The sequence below is a fragment of the Lycium barbarum genome, chromosome 8 (assembly GCF_019175385.1).
Source record: "Lycium barbarum isolate Lr01 chromosome 8, ASM1917538v2, whole genome shotgun sequence".
Taxonomy (NCBI): domain Eukaryota; kingdom Viridiplantae; phylum Streptophyta; class Magnoliopsida; order Solanales; family Solanaceae; genus Lycium; species Lycium barbarum.
Window position 1 is genome coordinate 126,974,896 of NC_083344.1, and position 21,005 is coordinate 126,995,900.

Here is a 21,005-nt window from a genome sequence, read left to right on the forward strand (position 1 = left end):
CACACACATTCAACCCATTTTTTTCTCCATTAACACACACACATTCAATCCATTTTCTTCCTCCGTTAACACACACACACATTCAACCCATTTTTTTCTCCATTAACACACACACATTCAACCCATTTTTTTCTCCATTAACACACACACATTCAATCCATTCTCTTTGTTACACTCCATAATAATCCGTGCTACTTGTATTAAAACAAGAAAGAATGAGTTAAGAAGGTTCAAGGAAAGTTAATCGAGTTAGTAAGAATATCGTTATATATATATATATATATGATTTCCTTAAGTATCCCAAGGTGACACGGTTACCTAAAGGATTTGAAATCGCGCTATGAGTATGTATATGAGGTAATGCGAGTGACCTTTTAAAGTATTTGAGATTATTAGTAATGATATAGAGGATGGACAAAAGATATGAATATACTTTTGCGATTGGAGTTTCGTCAAAGCTTTGTGAGTTCTCTAATTATGTTTAAGGTTATTGTGATTCTCTGGACCTTTTGAGACGTGTATATGGATTTTTGTTGATGTATATAAGTGTGTATATGTATGTATAAGAGGTTACATGAGGTTGGAAGAGGATTAGAAGTTAAACGAAATGAATCGGAACAACTCCAGTAAAATTTCGGACCCAATTTTAGCCTATATTGTAGGAGGCATATCTCCTAGTATATGAGGAGTTTTAAGATGTTTCAAAAGTCTAAAATGAAGTTCATCGAGTCTAGTTTGCAACGCAACAAACCGCTCGTCAAAGTGATATCGGGATAAGGAGATATGGACGATGCAAGTTGGATTATTAAGTGGGGATTAAGACTTAAATATTTACAAATTTTGCACTAGTGGCCGTGTGGGGTCCACTAGCACATAACAAAAATCTGATTTTTGCCCATGCTTGAGTTGGGGGACGTGTAAGACCCCCTTGGGCAGCAAAATGTCCAACTTTGTTGACCAAAGTTGCATGCCACAATTCATTTCCCAATCCCACAAATTGAGCAAGAGAGAGAAGCTCTCATCTCAAGCCCTAGAAAGAGAAAGCCACGGCTTCCATGGCTGTTCCACCACCAAAAAACGGCCAGCTCTTCCATTTCCTTCTCACCATTAAACCCGTAAAGTGTTCTACACATTCACCATTAAGTTTCAAGTGAAGGAGAAACCATAAACATGCCATCCATGCCCTTGAAGCTCACGGCCAGAACTTGGTTCTCCAAGTTGATCAAAAAAATCAGTTTCTCCATCAAATCAACTCCTCATCAAGTGCATAAAAACGTGCAGTAGTTGTTGGAAAGAAACAAGGAGGTGTAGCATTTCAATAGGGTTGAAGATTCGGCCAAGATTGAAGAACAAATTGTAAGGTAAGAATGATCATTTTTTTCTTGTGTTGTATGATGATTTGAATGTACAATTCGTGCATGTTGTTGTTGGATTATTGTTGTGGTTGAAGTAGGAGGCTGAGCCGTGAGCTTGGTGAAGCCATGGTTGGTTTCATTTTGCATGTATTGTTGATGAATTGAATGTGTGTCAACATATGTAAATGAACAAAAATTGTAGAAGTTGGTTTATGATGTTGCAAGTTGGTATTGGACTATTTTTCTTAAAATTTAAATGAGCCGTGTGTTGTAGGCTTTAATGGAATCATGTTTAATCTTCCTGTACATGTATTAGAAGTGGATTGAATGTGTTTTAGTATGGATAAATGGATGAAAATCATGAAGTTGTTGGAATGGTGTTGAAGCCGTGTAAGGGGACTGTTTTAGGGGAATTATGGACTGTTTTGTGCCAAGTTTTGATTGTTGTTGTTATGGACATTGTGGTGTATTGTATGCATGTTGAATATGTGAATTGAGGTGTTAAAGAAACGAATCATGTTGAAGTATACAAGCAATCCAAAACTGTGGACTGTTTTAAGGTTAGAAGTGAATTAGTGTATGTTGAATGTTGAATGTTGTTATGAACATATAGTGAAAGTGAAGTGCAATGATTCAAGTTGAAATTTAAATGATTTGGGGGCTGTTGTAAGAATAAAAATGATGCTAAAACAGTTCCAAGAATCGTGAAGGTAATGTTATTAAAAGTGTTGTTGTCGTTGTAAGTTAAAACTGGAAAATTGCTAAGTGAAAATGGTATTGTGGTATGTGCTGTTTGGCCGTGAGTTTGGGACTGATTTGAATGATGTGCAAGCTGTCCAAAGTCCCCTAAGTCATGTTAAACAAGTTTGGATTGATATATGAAAGAATGATTAGCAATGTTAGCTTGTAGCACTAGTTGGTTTGAATGCGAACGAAACGTCGTCTAAATGTTAGAAAGGAATTGTTAACGTTAAAATACATATGGAATTCCCTCGTAGACTAATCATAGCTCTTGATATCTTGATATAGGATAAGTACCATTGGGCAGCAAGTACAAGTTATAATACGACTAAACGCTAAAGGTATGTAAAGCGCAACCCTTCTTTCTTTTGGCATGCCTTAGTTTTCAATAGGCTACATTACGAGCCTCGAGGAAATTCTAAATTCGAAATCCGAGTACGTTATGATCCTTATATATATTCCTTGGCACTCTTATGTATGATTTGATGAAATATGAACCATTATGTCTTTGAAATAATCGCTTTCCGAACTTTGCATAAAAAGGTTTCACTTTAAAGAATTTCGTAATTTGTGAACGCCATATCTTTCACAGAAAGGCTCGGATTGCTTCAATATTTTTGTAGAAGTTTATATGGCATATAATGAGTATATTTTCCATAGGCGGGCCCGACTCGGGTCAATACCCGTCCGTGGGTCCCGCGACTTTCCTTTATGTAATTCGAACGACTTTTGAAAGAATTTGGTATGATTATCATTTCGAATTTCAAGTATGGTCATTTACTTGTATTTGAGTCTATGATAATGATTTTATGCATATGGTTACTCATGACTCTGCTCGTGCGTTCTGTTATATCTTTCGCCGGTTCCCGGGCCGGTTCTGTTGTCGTGCGCACTTTGATATACTCCGGAGTTATGCTGTGTTTATGGTTCACCGAGCTACTCGCTAAAGAGGGTCGGGTTCCACTTATATTTGGTGTTATGCTGTGTATGGCGTTATGCTGTGTTGTGATATGTAACGGGGATACGGAGATTTAAAACCTTCTGGTGTTATGCTGTGTTATGGCGCCATTGACGGGCGGGCGACTATATTCTTCTGTACCTTATGCATGACTTATATTTTGAAAGTAAACATTTTGATATGTTGGATTTTTACTTATGTTCTGTACTACTATTTCGTTTATGCCTCAGATTTGTTTCTGTATTTTCTGCTTTGCATACTCAGTACATATTTCGTACTGACCCCCTTTCTTCGGGGGGGCTGCGTTTCATGCCCGCAGGTACAGACGCACAGTTTGGTGATCCACCAGTTTAGGACACTCTTCTGTTGTTTGGAGTGCTCTTCTCATTTCAGAGCATATATTTTGGTATACATTTGTTCCCTGTGTATGTATACATTTGTTCAGGGGTACGGCGGGGCCCTGTCCCGCCATATGTTTCGGTTGGTCTGTTTAGAGGTCTGTAGACGTATTTGTGGGTGTGTGTGCCTACTTCTGTATAGATGTGTTTGTATGACCTTGTTCGTTATGGTAGCCTTGTCGGCGTGCACTTTGTATATGTTTTGGGCCGTTGCGCCATCTGTTAGCCTTGTCGGCTTTTGATACATCTGTTAGCCTTGTCGGCTTTGGATACTTTTGATGGCCTTGTCGGCTTTTGATACATTTGATAGCCTTGCCGGATTTTTGATATATATATATATATATATATATATATATATATATATATGTATATGGTTGTGTTGAAATGCGTTTGAGACAGTTTGATATAATTAAAGGCAGCGTGTGACAATTGTGCAGTATATGCTATCTGTATGAGATTTGATTTGGATAAGTGTGTTACGAATTGATATGTTTGTCTGTCTGGGTGTCCAAGTAGGGCACCAGTCGCGGCACACGGGGTTGGGTCGTGACAGAAGGTTCAGACGACTTTTGAAAGAATTTGGTATGATTATCATTTCGAATTTCAAGTATGGTCATTTACTTGTATTTGAGTGTATGATAATGATTTTATGCATATGGTTACTCATGACTCTGCTCGTGCGTTCTGTTATATCTTTCGCCGGTTCCCGGGCCGGTTCTGTTGTCGTGCGCACTTTGATATACTCCGGAGTTATGCTGTGTTTATGGTTCACCGAGCTACTCGCTAAAGAGGGTTGGGTTCCACTTATATTTGGTGTTATGCTGTGTATGGCGTTATGCTGTGTTGTGATATGTAACGGGGATACGGAGATTTAAAACCTTCTGGTGTTATGCTGTGTTATGGCGCCATTGACGGGCGGGCGACTATATTCTTCTGTACCTTATGCATGACTTATATTTTGAAAGTAAACATTTTGATATGTTGGATTTTTACTTATGTTCTGTACTACTATTTCGTTTATGCCTCAGATTTGTTTCTGTATTTTCTGCTTTGCATACTCAGTACATATTTCGTATTGACCCCCTTTCTTCGGGGGGGCTGCGTTTCATGCCCGCAGGTACAGACGCACAGTTTGGTGATCCACCAGTTTAGGACACTCTTCTGCTGTTTGGAGTGCTCTTCTCATTTCAGAGCATATATTTTAGTATACATTTGTTCGCTGTGTATGTATACATTTGTTCAGGGGTACGGCGGGGCCCTGTCCCGCCATATGTTTCGGTTGGTCTGTTTAGAGGTCTGTAAACGTATTTGTGGGTGTGTGCCTACTTCTGTACAAATGTGTTTGTATGACCCTGTTCGTTATGGTAGCCTTGTCGGCGTGCACTTTGTATATGTTTTGGGCCGTTGCGCCATCTGTTAGCCTTGTCGGCTTTTGATACATCTGTTAGCCTTGTCGGCTTTTGATACTTTTGATGGCCTTGTCGGCTTTTGATACATTTGATAGCCTTGCCGGCTTTTTGATATATATATATATATATATATATATATATATATGGTTGTGTTGAAATGCGTTTGAGACAGTTTGATATAATTAAAGGCAGCGTGTGACAATTGTGCCAGTATATGCTATCTGTATGAGATTCGATTTGGATAAGTGTGTTACGAATTGATATGTTTGTCTGTCTGGGTGTCCAAGTAGGGCACCAGTCGCGGCCCACGGAGTTGGGTCGTGACACTCTTCCTCCATTAACACACACACATTCAATCCATTCTCTTCCTCCATTAACACACACACATTCAACCCATTTTTTTCCTCCATTAATATCACACATTCAACCCATTTTTTTCCTCCATTAACACACACACATTCAACCCATTTTCTTCCTCCATTAACACACACATTCATTTGAAGGCAAATCAAACACCAAAATATATCCTCCATCGAAATGGCATTATGTTTTAATGGGTCAGACCCATTTTCATATTGGTCTGAAATCTCACTATAGATTTGGATCACAATTATTGATGTAGAAACGAATTACTCTAATTATTTTGGGCTAACATATCCAGTGTTTTCTGCTGTTGTTGCTGCTGCCCCCCCCCCCCCCCCCCCAAACCGCTCCTCTTGCCCCACCCATTTGAAGAAATTGCCATTTGAATGACAAACTGTGCAATTTCTTCCTTTCTGGGCTATGTTCAACCATGGCGGCGTCGGTGGCAGCGGTGTGGTGGCGGCGGTGTGGCCGCGGCGGCAGTGGGAGTGGTTGAGGAGAAAGAAGAAGAAAGAGAAAAAGGACAAAGAAGAAGAAATAGAAAAATAAATTACAATTAGTAGCTTTAACAATTGAAATGTGGAAGAAAGGGAGGGTGGGGGTGGTTGAGAGAATAAAATATAAATAAATTTTTAAAAATTAATTTTTATTAAAATATAATTTTTTTTCTGCTTTCACTCGCTATTAATTTTTTTTTGCCATATCAGCCAAAAAAGGTACAAAAATACAGAAAAAATAAGGCCAGGGGGTTAATAGGTCGCCCGCAAAGGTTGGGTGCGTCATAATTAATCCGAGTATACGTCGGGGGGGGGGGGGTTTATGTATTTTCCCAAAGATTTAAGAACTTTAATTTTTGAACATTATAGAAATTTTATACAAATGAAATTGTGTCAGACATTTTTGAAATATTCTGAATAGAGAGTGTATCACATAAATTGTAATAAAGAATATATAATTCTTAAAAAATGCTACAGTCTATTCACGAAATAGTTTTTTGTGGAAGAGCAATAATGTTAAGGTTGTGTAAATTGTGATATCTGACCCATGAGCTACCAGAAAGATGATCAAATGTGCAATGTCGAGTTAGTAGGTTCGCTTAGAATGAATATGATCTTTTATATATATATATAGTTTAAATAATTTTCTTTTTCACATGAATATAAAATTAGAGAAAAAGTAATGAATTCAATTGAATCCTTAAGTTACTCTTACTTTATCTTTTCTTTTATTTTTTCCTTTTGACTTTTCCTTTCATAGCACACTTTTTGGTACCACTTTTACTTTCATAAATATTTTTCTTCATTAAGTATACAAGAATAAATTCTTCTTTGACAAAGTATATTTATCACAAAGATGATGTTTTCTAGCTAGCGCCATCTGGCGAGAATCTCAATTTCCACCTATCAACTGCTTAAAATTGCAGTATGACAGTCATACAAACAAGTAAAACAACACTCATCAATATTAGAGTCTGAATTTAAAAATTTATGAGTTCGCAATTTTAGTCTTTTTATTGTACTATATTTTAAGATAATAATTTATACATATTTAATAAATTTCTTATAAAATTTAAATCAACGATACTGGGTTTGACCGATCCCGTGACATACACACTAGCTTCGCCCCTAATTATTTCTAATGACTTATATCCTAAAAGGATAAGTAAAGTTATTCTATTGCTGCTTTTTCATGTTTTTAGGTAACTGAAAGTGGCTAAGATATTTACATGCAGTCCTTTTTCTTTTATTACTTAAACCCCTCGATAGTCGAGTATCTATTATTTTTCACCAGCATATGTATTAGGTAACATTTGGACATTATGAAGTTTTCTTTCATTTTATTGATCACTAGATCACGACCTTGTATGTGATCACATAACAATCTTCGTTTCAAACTATATTAACTTATAGTTTGATATGAAATAACAAAATGTTATTTATAAGTATTTACTTGTCTAATACAATATGAACTAAGATTAGATTTTAATGAATGTATCGATTGTCCTGATGTGCCACCATCTTAACCAAACCCTTTTATCTCGTAATTTATGCATTGTTTGTATCATAGGTACATCGTACGTAAATTCCAACTTTGTTGAAGTTATCAACACCTTTCACCAGTCAGCAGTCGCTAATTGCTGGATATATGAAATTTCTCCATCCTAAATTAAAATTTCGGTTTCAAGTCTTAAAAATAAAAATTCTCGGTAGGAAATATTTTTCACTTTGATGATCCCGTACAACACTGAATTAATCGGATCACGCCATACGAATCTGAATTAATTGGACCTAATATGGATGACTATAAAATGAAAACTAAGAACTAAAAATACCTTTCTACAATTCCAAGCACACTATCTTGCTTTATGCCTACTTTACCGACCTTCAAAAAGGTTTCATAATTCTTTTAATCTAATCCATTAAATCAGATATCATTATATTCATTTTGAAAAGATTAGATGGTAAACCACATGCCAAAATGTATCAAAAATATGTCCTGGTAATGTGCTCAAATTCTCTATTTTTGAAAAGACAAGATGCATATTTTTAATATGTGAGTTTTGCCTTTTATTTACTCTTTATCTTTCCTATATATTTTTTAATATTCAACTTTTTGTTTGTTCTTTTAGCTTTGGAAGCTTTTGGAATAACTATGCTTATGAATCCTCATCCATAAATCTGCTTTGTTATTTGCAAATTCGTTATATTCAAGAAATATAACCATGTTAGCTATCCACCTTGGTGGTCTCATATCAGCTGAATCTTGCCCCATACAATCATTAATTTCTCTTGAGATCTGCAACTCTGCTCCCTTAAATTCTTTGTTTCCTTCTTAGCTTATGCTTAAAAAAAAATATAAACTTTCAACTAGAGTCCCTTCAAAGAGCTTTAGATTCTTTGCTAAATTATTCAACTTTTGAAGGTTTGTTTTCTCTCTTAATCCTTCATATGCTTGTTTGTTTATGTTGTACTTACATGATGACTATGAATTATATCTCTAGCTAAGAGACCTTTTCCTTATTTGATGGAATTCCTTATGATAATCTTCAATACAGGCAATTCTGTAATATTCAATTTTGATAATGTAGAATATTAACAAAACATTTGCATAGATATATTATTAAATATGTTTGTACAGCCTTTGATGTATTGTTAGGATTCCTTTTGCCATTGAGTAAAGGCATACAGTTCAAAGCTGTTCAAAGTTCAAACGATCTCAGATAACCTCCAATCTATTCAAACTCATCAATAAGAGGTCCAAAATAGTGTAGGAGAGCTATTCCCATAATTTAATTAGGATACATCGAAGTCAAAGTCAACACTCGGTCAACTCAAAAGTCAAACCCTCAGGCCAACAAGGTTAATTTCAGAAACAAATTATATAGACGCGTTAACACATATATCCTTAAAAAGCATCAGTTAAAATATGATTTACATACATTTGTAGCCTGTAGGTATGTTCATGTATACAAAACCATTTCATACTATAGATTTAAGAATTTTACAGGACAATTCCCTTTTTTCTTGGAGATGCAATATGAGGGACAGTGGTAACATCTCTCAGTACAGAAGTAGACTGGACCAGACGCTATCATGTCATGATCTTGTCGATGATGATATGCTTAAGACCCTCGTCAAGAATCAAATCCTACGTTCATCAGGATCTGATTTTCACGGTCAGTCCTAAGTCAATTTCAGTAATATGTCATCAAACTAATTAGTATTATATCTATAACATCAAAAATATACTTCTTTTTTCTGGCAGAATGTAGTGAAAATCTAGTAGATAGAAGAACCAAGGAAGTGGCAAACTTCCTGAGCATGTTGAGGAGTGCATCAGTAACTGATTCCGAGGCATCAAATGGTGGTTGGAAAGTAGGCTATCTTAAGATCACTTTTTTCTAATACTTGAAACCACACTCCAGCTATGTTTATGTTTCTCTTAAACTAGTTTTACAAGCAGTGGATGTTACTTGTCTTAGGACTAATACTATCTGAACCCCCTCGCCAAATAATCACACCGTATGTATATAAGATTAAAAATACATTTTTATGTATATATAGTAGATTTTGAATCACCGTGGCTTCTTCGTATGTTAACTTCTTTATATTTTAAATCTCCTCAGTGAAAATTTTGGCTCCACCACTAAGTTCTATCTAGAGCTCCGTTTTTTTTTTTTTTTAACCCTCTCTTGGCAGTGAATTTTGGGATACTAGAGATAACTGATTCTCTAGTTCTCTTTTACTGGCAGGTAAAACAGGATACTGAGGAGATCCGTGTTATGTATCGAGAGGGACCAGAAGGCACGCCCTATCACACCCTCCTAGCTGAAGGCTATGTGGATGGTCCAATAGATGTTTGTAAGCTAAATTAATAGATGTCAACCATATGTCTCTGATCTTCAATGTTGGAGTGTTGCTTTAGTAGTGGAGAAGCTTAATGTAAGCAAAAAATTCTATCACAGGTTTATGCATCTCATGGGAGGCAGAACTCTTTAAGAAGTGGTGAGAAAATGCAACTTGTAAAATTCTTAGATCTTCCTGCTGCATTATGAGAAATAATATGTATCTCAACTTGTGGCTTGTGAGAGAACAAAAGGGAGAGTTAAAAACTGAAATGCTCTTAAATAACAAAGCAACTATTTTGTGTATTTATTCGTAATCTACTGTGCAATACATGTGAATTAAACTAATCTTGCAGAAAACTATGTGAAGATTTCATTTCAAGTCGATTGGTATGATAACAATTGCATTCCCGACTAACAATTAGTTTTAATCTGTGCCAATTTCTGATCAGGTGGCCACAAACTACAATTCCAACTTTTAAGATCGCGGAATCCGTGTGCTTGCAAAAGATCAGAACTGGTGAACAAATATGCTTAGTAAGGTTCGTCCTCCTATGGTAGTATTCGTTGCATTCTTGTCGACCACATAATTAGCTAACATGTAATTACTTAATTTGGAAGAAAGGATGAAGCTTTCAAGGCCTTTGTCAGCAAGGGAAGCTGTAGTACATTTATTTGCATTTGAATATTTTCAAGATGGTCTTATTGTAGTGGTTGCCAATTCGGTAAGCATGAAAGTCCTTATTTTATTTTTCTTAACTATCTAATTGTTGTTCACATGGGCAGTTAATGTAACTGATAGCAAGCTATAGTTTATGCTTTTTCGCGTGTCTTTTTCCAGATCTCTGACGTAGATAACATTGATACAAGTACTCATGGATATTCCAAAGATAGGATACCCAATGCGCAGGATGTAGTACGGGTTGATCTTGTGGGAGGTTTTGCTCTACAGAAAGTAACAAATAATCGGAGCTACTTCAGGTAACATATATCCAAATGCTAGGGAGGTTCAGCAAGGTTTCACCTGGTCTATTCTATCTATACAGAAGTAAAAACAGAAGCACTAAAAGATGATTAACTACACCAGGAACATAAGTTTAACATTGGACGTAGTTAGAATAAGATTAGATAAAGTAATGATTGAACTAAAGATTGCCACTTTTTATTATCTATTGTGACTTTCTTCTTCTACTTTAAAATTTGCAGGACAATCGGTAATTTGGATATTAAACTGGATTTTATTCCTCCAGCATTAATTAACTTCGTCTCAAGGCAGCTCGTAGGTGGCGGCTTCAAGCTTTATAAAAAGGTTAATGCCAACTCAGAGATCATTCTGTTTTATATTTATTATTTGATTAAAAAAACACTTTTTTAATGCACCTGCAAGTAATTTTACAATTGTTGCAGGAAGTAGCTTCAGTTGCTAAAGGTGATGAAGACTTCAGCAAGGCTCTGAAGGATCCAATGTATGCTCGAATACGTGAAGCTCTTTACTCCGATAAAATACCTAATGGTGATATAGCTTTAGAATTGCAAGACCTGAAGACAAATGTAGTTCCTGTTGATGAAGAAACTAGAACATACAATGATGAAAAATGTCCCGAGCAAAAGGTTCATAGGGACAACTGTATCACTAATTTACCAGAACAGGAAAACTTTGAGGTCAGAGATAAAAATATACATGGTGAAATCGAGGAGATTGAAGTCGAAGCCAGTGAAAAAGTCGAACATCTTTATGAGGATGACAGGAAAGTATGTGATTCTCCGGTCAATCAACTTGTACAGAAGTCCACTGAGAACAAGAATTTTGGTATTAGCCCGGAGGTCAAACAAGCTTTAGGAACTTTAGATGAGGCTATTTCTATCATAAGGGAATATAGGTGTAAGCTGGAAACTAGGACAGTTCCTAACACTAATGTAATGTTAGTAGATGCGGAGACAGACAGTCTACAAGATTCAAAATCATCAGAAGCTGATAAGGATCGGAGAAATAGCTCTTGTTCCAGGTAAATTTTGTTTGATTAATACCTGGCTTCTATTGATGATTATACATGTTTTACCTGAAGCTAGATTATTCTGCATGAAATGGTTAAATCTGCACCTTATAAATTTCAATTACTGACTAAAGTTTCGCCAAATGAGCACATAGAAATGGAAAAAACCATTGTAGTCATTAGATATTAGTCACTTATCCCAAAGGGAAATCTTGAAGTTCCAAACTACTAGTGCAGAAAAGGTTGCTGAAGACCAAATTTAGTTGAAGACTTGAAGTGTTACCCCTTTAAGTACTCGGCATTCCTTTCTCATGCATATTGCCTTCGATCATATGCTAAGCAATTTCTTTTCTAACAATTCCCTACTCAATTAGTAACACATTTTTTCAGGCGCATAAGTTCTGGTTTGTGCATAAGGGAAGCACACAATAACAAGATTGCTCCAGCATCACCTGATGTTTATGCTACAATTCCTGGTCAGGCACATCACATTGCTCTATGCTCTTCGACAGATCAAGCAATGACAGGGAAAATAATGGAGAATATATCAAAGGATGATAACATGACGGCTGCTCATGCAAATGGAATCCATGAGAAGGAGCTCGGTGAAACTAAAACTAGAAAACTACCAAGATATTGCTGCTTCTATTTTCTCTCTGGGCGGGTGGCTTAAGAGTGATCAACAACCAGTGTTCTGTGCAATTCAATATTTCTGGGTAACATAGTCAGATATGAAAGTTTATCTGAGCTCACGAGAAGTATAAATCTTTTTTTTTTCTGTACCTTCGAGAACATCCGATAAAATTGGATTAATCTGAAATTTCATGTATCAGTGTATTGTGAAAAAATGTAAAACATAATTCCTTGTTATTCAAGCAGGAGCAGATTGTGCAGGATTTGAGGAGTTAACATTGAGAAACTGGAACTTTAATGTCTATTTCAATTTCCAGCATCCAATTTACAAATATCTGACTGCATTATGCGCAAACCAAATCAGATCCTAACCATCTAAAAGAACAAAACATTCTGTGTGCCAATACTAAACGATACGCGAAACATAGATAAAGGATAGAAATTCGGAAGATAAAATATATTCGAATTGATAATTCAAAACTGAGAACAATCCAGCAAAACTACTTCCAACACAAGAAATTACAATAGGAAAAATGGAAAAGTAAAGCTAATATACATGTAAATATTGAATGGACTTGGTGTTTTTTAGCTACATATGTTGCTAATTCTTATCGTTAACGTTCGTTTTTGCAAATAAAAGTTATCCTATTACTTTCTAGCTGCCTCACTTTGTTGAGCAGCTCTTGTATGGTAACAGAAGCATCCTTTAGTTTGCTCTTTAAATTCTCTTCTTCCTTATCCCGATTTCGTCTTTCTTCTATAATCATGCGAGCTAGCATCTCACTCCTGGCTCTTTCTTTCTGCCAATGGCGCCAAACCTGTTGTAAAGTATTCTTAGTACTCTGATTCTCTTTTCTCAAGTCATTCGACACATTATCTTCCATCTTCACAACTGTATATCCTGGAGTTTGACCATGTTGCCTATTTGATGTACTCGCTTGCTGAGTGTGATCTCTTGGTTGTGCTGGTACTGTGTTCTCGTGTTCTCCTCCAGTGGATTTTGATTTACAGTTATCGTCATGACAGTTTGTGGGGCTGACGTTGGAGCTAAACGGGGAACATGATTTTCTTTTAGGCGCGGAGGCGTTTGCTGGAGTTTGATCAGTTTGTCTATTTGTTGTACAGACTTGCTGAGCTTGATCTCCAGTCATAGTTGCACGTCTTTCTTGTATTGAAGAATGAACCGGGGGCGGCAATTTCAAGGGCCCTACGTAAAAGCAGGATGCTTCCTGCACTGAATTTTCCTTTACGGAAGAATGTACAACTCCCTTCTCGCGTTCTACTACGGAGGTTGTGGGGCCGAAGTTACATGAGCTGCTTTTAGGTGCGGAAGCGTTTGGCTCTTTCTCATCAGCAGAGACAGCACTCTTTACATTGCGACGCTTAGCATAACCAATGAAATGGCAATTTGAAGACCAATACTTCTTCTGTATAACTTGTAGACGAGCCTCGAGTCTAGCAAGGACAATCGTTCGCTCAAAGCCCTGTTTATCATGAGCCGGTTCAACAAAATTAGCTTCCAAGACGCCTATCACACCGCGACCATCGCTCCCAGCAGCATTCCAAACCCTCCAGAAAGGCTTAATAAGCCTATTCTTGTGATACACATTGAATCCTTGAATATCAATGTGATGTTTTGCATCTTTCACAAAACCAATAGTTACTTCAGCTGCAGAATTTTCATAACCAACGGATGCCGGTCTGTACGTAATATCCTCGGATAACATCATGTCATTTACCAAATTATGATGTTCGACGTCTTTCCCCCTCAAAATTATTCGAAATCCAGGAGCAAGCCTCAGATACAAAATCGAAGCATAACTCCTTAAAGAATGTTGATAAGTTAGAAAATGCCTCGAGTTAGGATATTCTTTCGCCATCTCAATCTTCTTTTCATCTCGACTAACGCCCCTTATTTGGATGTCATGTGGATCCGTGTCAAAGTCAAGCTCTGTGGCTCCTTCCTCGTCCTCCCAAAGATTGTATATCACAATTCGCGTGCCTTGTTCGCCTTTCAACAACTCAAATTGCTGGAAGAGATCCGCTTCGCATTCAAAAGGAGACCATTGTACTATCGTCTCCGAATTCCTTTTCCAATCATCACCCGAAGATCGAACCAACACCTCCCAACTCTCTCCTCTCTTGACAAAATCGATCATAGGAACAACAATGTCTTCTTTCCCAGTGCTCCTTAAAAAAGTATATGACAACATTCCAACGCTCTGTGTCAACGTGTTAGTTGCTCTATCTCTCCCTCGGGAAAACACAATCACATCAGCTCCTAGTCTCATACTACTCGTTTTGAAACCGTTTCCATATTGGCCAATAGTGTTTGCTAATTTGCTTTTCGCGGAGTATCCAAGAGACATGCATTGGCGCATTCTATCAGGAGTCATTCCACCACCATTGTCTTCAACTAACAACATTTTGCTACACTTGTCTTTCTTATTGTCCAGCACGTCTACGCCTACATACGTAGCACCATTGCAAACCTCGTCCATCGCATTGTCTAGAAGCTCAGCGAAAGCACCCAATGCCCATTTATGACTGGTGGCATTTGAATGCAAGAATTTCGGGTGAACTCTTACATGATCCATCCCAACTGTTTGATCACAACCAGCTGAGAAAATACCAGCACCCTCTTTATTGCCATCATAATCTCCAGCTTTCCAAAATTGTTTACAACTAGTAACTGGAATAGTAGCAGGGGAAGCTATCAATTCATTCTTTGGACGAATCGATAAAGGAGCAACAATAAGAGGTTGCTGCCATGATGCACTTTCAACTTTCATCTTCTTCATAGGACTTTCTTCGATATTGTTGAAATAAGAACCATAACCATAATTGGTTATAGGAATCATATGCATAGTTGTGTTTGTGGGGACGTTGGTAGTGTTCTGAATATTGTCTAAATCGTCTGTTAGGTCGATGATTTCTTGCTTTATAGGCATGGTGATCATGTTGTGAAAATTAACTAAAAATCAAAAACTCAGGTTTTTGGATGTTGAGGAAGAAAAAGAATCTGATTTCAAAGAAGTGGAAAAGAACCTAGTGGTACAAGAACTAATACTGATTAAAAAGTTTGTGATGAAGAATGTGAAATATTGAGTTACTTTTATAGAGGTGTTTGGCTCTTCCTTCTCCTATATGAACATGGTTTGATGCAAATATATAGTCTTGGATCACATTAAACTTTGTTCTCCATGGTTGAGGGTATAGTCCAAATCCAAAAAGGAAAAGGAAAAGAGAACTAATTTGTTAGTCCAAATCCAAATAGAAAAAGGAAAGGAAAGTTAGTGCAATAAAGGAATGTGTTGGAGATACTCTTTAGTTTTATTGGTTGGAGTCCATAACGAATTGGTATTTGTTATAAACCAAAACCTAAACAAATTGGAAAAATATAGAATCAGAATTCCCAAATACTTAAAAGACTAAAAGAAATTAGCTGGAGTTCTACTCCTATTTTGCATTGGTTTGCGTTACAATCCTGTAATATATATTGAGGATTTTTATTTTTACTAAACTTCGCTAAAATTTTATCCAGGTTTTTACCATACGGCGCCAAAAACTGTCCTACAATTAATGTTAGATTTTGTATAAAATAGAATCGCAGTGGTAAAATTTTGTTATAAATTTTAAAAGTTACTATCTATAATAATACAATTTTATTCCACGTGAGGTGCACTTACGGATTACGATGGGTAAAAAGTCCCTCAACATTCCGTATTTAAGTTTTCTAAAAGGTGAATGAGTCCTTTTTTGAAGTGAACGAGTCGAATATCCCTTTTTTAGGTGGATGAGTTGAATGTATCCCTTTCTGAGATGGACGAATCAATATATCTCTTTCTGAAGTGGCTGAGTTGAATGCGTCCCTTTCTATACGGACGAATCGAAGGGGTGCAACATTTCACAATTGAAGTTTTCTGATCTTATAGTGTAGAATAGATCGAGCTATGCTTGATACATCTGCTTCCTTTAATTAGTCTTGGCCATAGAATATTATTCTAAATTTTCAAAACTAATATTATGTCGGTCTCGTTGTTTTTTTTTTTTTAATTAAGTACATGGACCAAAATAAGAATTTGCCGACAAACCAGGGACCAAACGTGCTATTCCCCTTTCCTTTTTTCTTTTTTTATTTATATCCTTTTTTGCACCACTATTTAAACTCATTCCATTTCTTTCACCTGTTCGAGAAACATCGTTGTGAATTGTTGGCCAAGCAATTGAAGAACAATGGGTTGGGTGTGGAAAGACGACGACGTATCCAAGGATGATTTTGAAAACCCTAGATCATCCTCAGGTGATGGCGGTGAACGTTGCGCTACCAGGAAAGTTGTTAGCACTCGTTGCAAGACCGAAGAGACCGAGCCTGGAAAGTTTATGAGGAAGTGTGAAAAGACTGAACAGACTTTCAAGGATTGCATTGGCAGGTAAAGAATTTAATGTTATGTTTTTCGGGGTCCTTTTATTTGGAGTGTACAAGTTTATTTTAGGTGGATATTAGACACACACGGCTTTAAATTTGTCGTGATTAGTTTGCATCAAACTATACTTTTGTCAAAAACACACCTGAACTATAACTTTTTTTTTTTTTTGGCGAGTTTCACACCAAAACTATCAGTGGTTCCCCTTTTCTGGTAATTGGCCTAATCAGTTTCGAGGTGTGTTTTAATATACAAATGGTGATAGTTCAGGTAGCAAAAGGGAACATTAACTCTGGAATAAAATACTCTTGTGTGAGTTTTTAAGTCACTCTCCCATGATCTGGTTTCGTTTGTATAAGCTGATTTATTTTCTTTTGTAATTTGGATTAAGGTGAGTGCATCAGATTTGTGGAAACGTCTCTTTTCTGTTTAAGAATAAAATACTAATTCTTACTAGGGAGTCTAGTTCTCTTTATGCTCAAATGTCTAAATAGGAGGAGTTGAGAGATGATTTGACTGTTCCCCTCAAGGCTGGTAATGTAATTAGGTGAGACATTCCAACTTAGGATTTACTCAGAACTAACCCTTTGTTATCTCTGTAATCAAACTACAGACTGTAAATTAGAAAACGTTAAACAAAAGTTTTAGTTTCGAGCCCACAGAAAATTGTGTTTCCTTAAGGAATTTAATCCCCTCACAATTGCCCAAGGTTTGGATTAATTCCTCCTAGGTAGAATGAAACTCTATTTTGCAATACTGGCAATCGAAATTGCAGAACTTCGGCGAACTCAACAAATTATAGTAAATCACACGACACTTACTTTTTAACTTTGAAAACAATGCACAGAAGAGGGGATGTAGAAGAATGATTTACAGAGAGTATAATTTTCGTGATTTCACAGTGAAATGAGGCGAAGCCTCTGGAAATTTATAGCCAACCAGTTGGAGCCGAACAGGTGCAAAGATACCTGTTCGGAAAGAAGGTGTCACTTCTTTTTGGTCGCGAATTGAAACATGACCATTGGGAATAAAATAATTCCGTGAATATTAAATTAAATAGTTAAAAGCGCGCTAATTAATCTTAGGAAAAAGGAAATTAACTAATGAAAAATGAAAGGTATTTTTGGTCTAAAAAGATTATCAATCAAATCCGAAGCCGAGCAACGACGACGGGGCGAGGGGAGGTCCTCTTCTCAACTCTTTATGAGCTAGAAGATGTGCTTCTACGTATAAGCACACAAATGTTACTTTCTACCTCCAATGTGGGAGAACGGTCACTTGGAAAAAGTTACTCTTTCAAATTTCATTTCCCTCCAATTTTATTTTCCTCCATTTCCCAATTCACACTTCATCTTTAAAGCCCACTACTTGGTGTCTTTAAATCCCAACACCCTTCTCTTCACTTGGAGATTTGAACTAGCTCATGGATTTTGCATTTTTGTGGTTATAGCTTTATACACCTCTTACTTCTGAATTAGTTAAAGATTGCAACATATTTTCGGTAAACAGTAACCATTGTTTTTTCAGTCTAATGAAAGAGGCTAACTCCAGGATTGTAAAGGGACAGTTATCTCTATAAAATACTCCCTCCGTCTTAACTTATGTGAAGATGTTTGATTGTGGTTTAAAATAAGCCATAGAAATTTATGTGGTTATAATCATTTCATTAAGGGTAAAATGAGAAGTTTGAAGGTAAATTGTTACTGCTAACTATGGAAAAATGACATTCTTTTTGGACTGACTAAAAAGGAAAGAGCGTCGATAAATTGGCAAAGAGGGAGTATTAAGTATGACAGAATCTAATATGAACTAGAACTAGAACCTCAAAAATTTCATTAAAGATTATCAGGGGAATACTAAATGAGGAATACTTTGTAAGTCATTTTTCGTGTTTTATTGGCATAGTTATGGTTTGGTGTTTCTAGTTTCCACTCCCATCGAAAGCACAAATATTTATCCAGGATAACTGCCACTTATGTGTTGTACTCTTTAAATACTCTCTGTCCCCATTACCTTTTACCTCACCCTATGAAGACGATCCAAAGAAAAAATTAAAGACTTAGGTGCTATATGTTGATTCTTTGTTGGAACGGAGAACCCATAAGTGGCAAAATGAAAAATAGACAAAAAAGGAAAGAGGATTCCGGTACTTATTGGAATTCTTTTGTTGGAATAGAGAACCCTTGAGTGACCCCCTCCACACCCCAAACCCCCAAAAAACAAAACAAGGAAAGAGGTTTCGGGTTATCCTGTATGTACTTATTGGAAATGGTTTTCTTGGACAAAGACATTTCTACTTGACTACTTCTGTTTCATAACACAAGACTAAGGGGTAAAATAAAGAGTTGGAACTCTGTTGAGGTGATTCACGAAATGTATTTCAGTTTGAGATAGCATCCCAAGGATTAATACAACATTTTGATGTTTCCAGCAGGAATCAACTGTCTAGTTTATTTTACCACCTACCATAACATGTTCAAGACGAAATTAAACAGGGGAGGAGGATAATTAGTTGACCTGTCCACTTTTCCCGAATTATAACAGCTGGTTAATCTTAGAAATGTCTAATCCGATTGGTCAGGACATGTTCTCCATAAATTATGTTATTCTTGGCCTTTTGTAAGTCTCAATTCCTGTTAGCAAGTGAAAGATACTTCGTGTGAAAGAAGAGGAGAATTTGTTAATAATTTGTTTGTTAACTTCCTATTGGGTCTTATGCTAATAATTTGTTTGTAACATGTTGCTAACTTCTTGCTTTTCGTCAGGCCTTCTGAGATGGTAGAGTCTAATAAAGAATACACCGAGGAAGATGTCACAGACCAAATGTCTAAAGGTTCACATTCTATAGAGTCAAGTGTGCCTTTTGACTTCCCTGGGCTGCGTGGTGACATTGAGAATATTGAGCGAAGCTTCTTCAGTAACCTTGATCGTTTCTTTGAAGCAGCCGAGGAGATGAAGAATGGCTTCTTTGGTGCGTTCAACATTCCTCGAGTCTTTGATGATGACATGTCACGCTCACCTGAGAGAGGTGGTATTCCCATCGAATCTCATCCTCCTAAAGAAGGTTCTCCTCAACCGACCAAGTCCGATGGAGAGGTTGATCTTTCTGGCCTGGCAAGAGATGTTTGAAGCTAAGGAGATCTTCTCAAGGCATATCATTCACGATTGCAGTAGATTTGTGAATATGTTGCTACTATGTTTATAGACACCTTAGATTTTGCTTAAATTGAGGGGGGAGATATGAATATGCTTCCACCTCAAATGAATATGTTTTGGTTCCAGCATAACTGACTCGTTGTCTTTGCTTTAACCCAGTATTTGACCTTTAGCGGAATTTTTTTTTAGGTGCATATTAACTTTTCTGATGATTCTCAAAGGACAAATTTTATGATTTATCTGTTTCTGGTATGAAGCATCATGAAGAGGGAAATGCCACGGACTAGCCAAAAGTTCATGCAAAAATCTAATCTAATGTTGTCCAATCCTTTTCGCACCCTGCATAAAGCGAGGAGGAAAATTGCAAGAGGTGAAGTCAATTTTTTAATTAACAGAAAAACGGCAATTAATGAACTTTGGCATCTATTCAATTTTTAGAGGATTCATTAGCGTAACACCCTATAAAACAAAAAAGTACACTCATTTTTATGATACATATTCTCGTCATTTCATTTTTTAGTTGAATTCACTAATTGTGTTATATTGGTACTGAAATATTATTATATGCTAATTTACATTTGATGTGAAGTCCATTAGTAGAGAGCATATCCGCTCTACTTGGCTAATGGTAGGGCATTGTTGTGCCAAAAGAGCAAACCCATGATCTATTCTCAGTAATTTAGAGGTATATCTGCTCATTGGCTAACAGTAGGAGCATTTTTGTGCTAATAATATTTAGAGTCCAGAATATTTGGCCCTTTTCTCTTGTTTAATATACAAAGTTCTATTAAAAAAAAAATGGAGTGTAATGTTTTGTAATTACAGAGAAATTAAGGGGGCAATTGTTGTAATCATTATAACTCTCCCGTATATTAAATTGTAGCACATTACTCCCTCCGTCTCATAATAAATGTCACCTTAGCTAAAAACACGCATATTAAGAAATCAAGAATACAATGTGAAGTTTACCAAATTACTCCTATATAATAAAAATAAATTACTTTTACCTTTTGATTAGAGTATGCATAAGAAGTAAACCTTTTGACATTGAAATCTAACAATACCAAGTTACTATGTGACTGTTCCAACCATCAATTTTATTGTCTAAGGGTAGAATTGAAAAAAACTAGTCAATTTATGTCTTGATTTTCTAAGATGACACTTATTATGGGATAAATTTTTATTAAAAGATAACAATTATTGGGGACGGAGGGAGTACTTGTTAA

General features: G+C 36.4%; 3 protein-coding genes across 9 annotated transcripts; 2 read left to right on the forward strand and 1 right to left on the reverse strand.

The window, feature by feature from the left end:
- Window positions 1–7,587: 7,587 nt before the first annotated feature.
- On the forward strand, window positions 7,588–12,459 carry LOC132607239 (uncharacterized). Of its 7 annotated transcripts, none has more exons than XM_060321123.1 (11): window positions 7,588–7,723; window positions 8,732–8,900; window positions 8,990–9,099; window positions 9,477–9,585; window positions 9,690–9,729; window positions 10,022–10,111; window positions 10,195–10,294; window positions 10,411–10,550; window positions 10,776–10,878; window positions 10,977–11,575; window positions 11,954–12,459. In XM_060321123.1, the coding sequence occupies exons 1-11, from the start codon at window positions 7,703–7,705 to the stop codon at window positions 12,234–12,236; spliced, it is 1,764 nt and encodes a 587-aa protein (XP_060177106.1). In that variant the 5' UTR covers window positions 7,588–7,702; the 3' UTR covers window positions 12,237–12,459. The 7 variants fall into 7 exon arrangements, with proteins under 7 accessions (XP_060177106.1, XP_060177108.1, XP_060177109.1 ...); XM_060321125.1 differs by having other exon boundaries at window positions 7,658–7,777; XM_060321124.1 differs by lacking the exon at window positions 7,588–7,723 and adding an exon at window positions 7,806–8,146.
- A 299-nt stretch (window positions 12,460–12,758) lies between these two features.
- LOC132605459 (protein MICRORCHIDIA 7-like) lies at window positions 12,759–15,396 on the reverse strand. The gene has a single exon (XM_060318602.1). The coding sequence runs from the start codon at window positions 15,154–15,156 to the stop codon at window positions 12,811–12,813; it is 2,346 nt and encodes a 781-aa protein (XP_060174585.1). The 5' UTR covers window positions 15,157–15,396; the 3' UTR covers window positions 12,759–12,810.
- Window positions 15,397–16,355: 959 nt separating this feature from the next.
- On the forward strand, window positions 16,356–19,973 carry LOC132607241 (fra a 1-associated protein). Its single transcript, XM_060321129.1, has 2 exons — window positions 16,356–16,629; window positions 19,389–19,973. Exons 1-2 carry the CDS (start codon window positions 16,433–16,435, stop codon window positions 19,750–19,752), a joined length of 561 nt encoding a protein of 186 aa, XP_060177112.1. The 5' UTR covers window positions 16,356–16,432; the 3' UTR covers window positions 19,753–19,973.
- The last annotated feature ends 1,032 nt before the right edge of the window (window positions 19,974–21,005 follow it).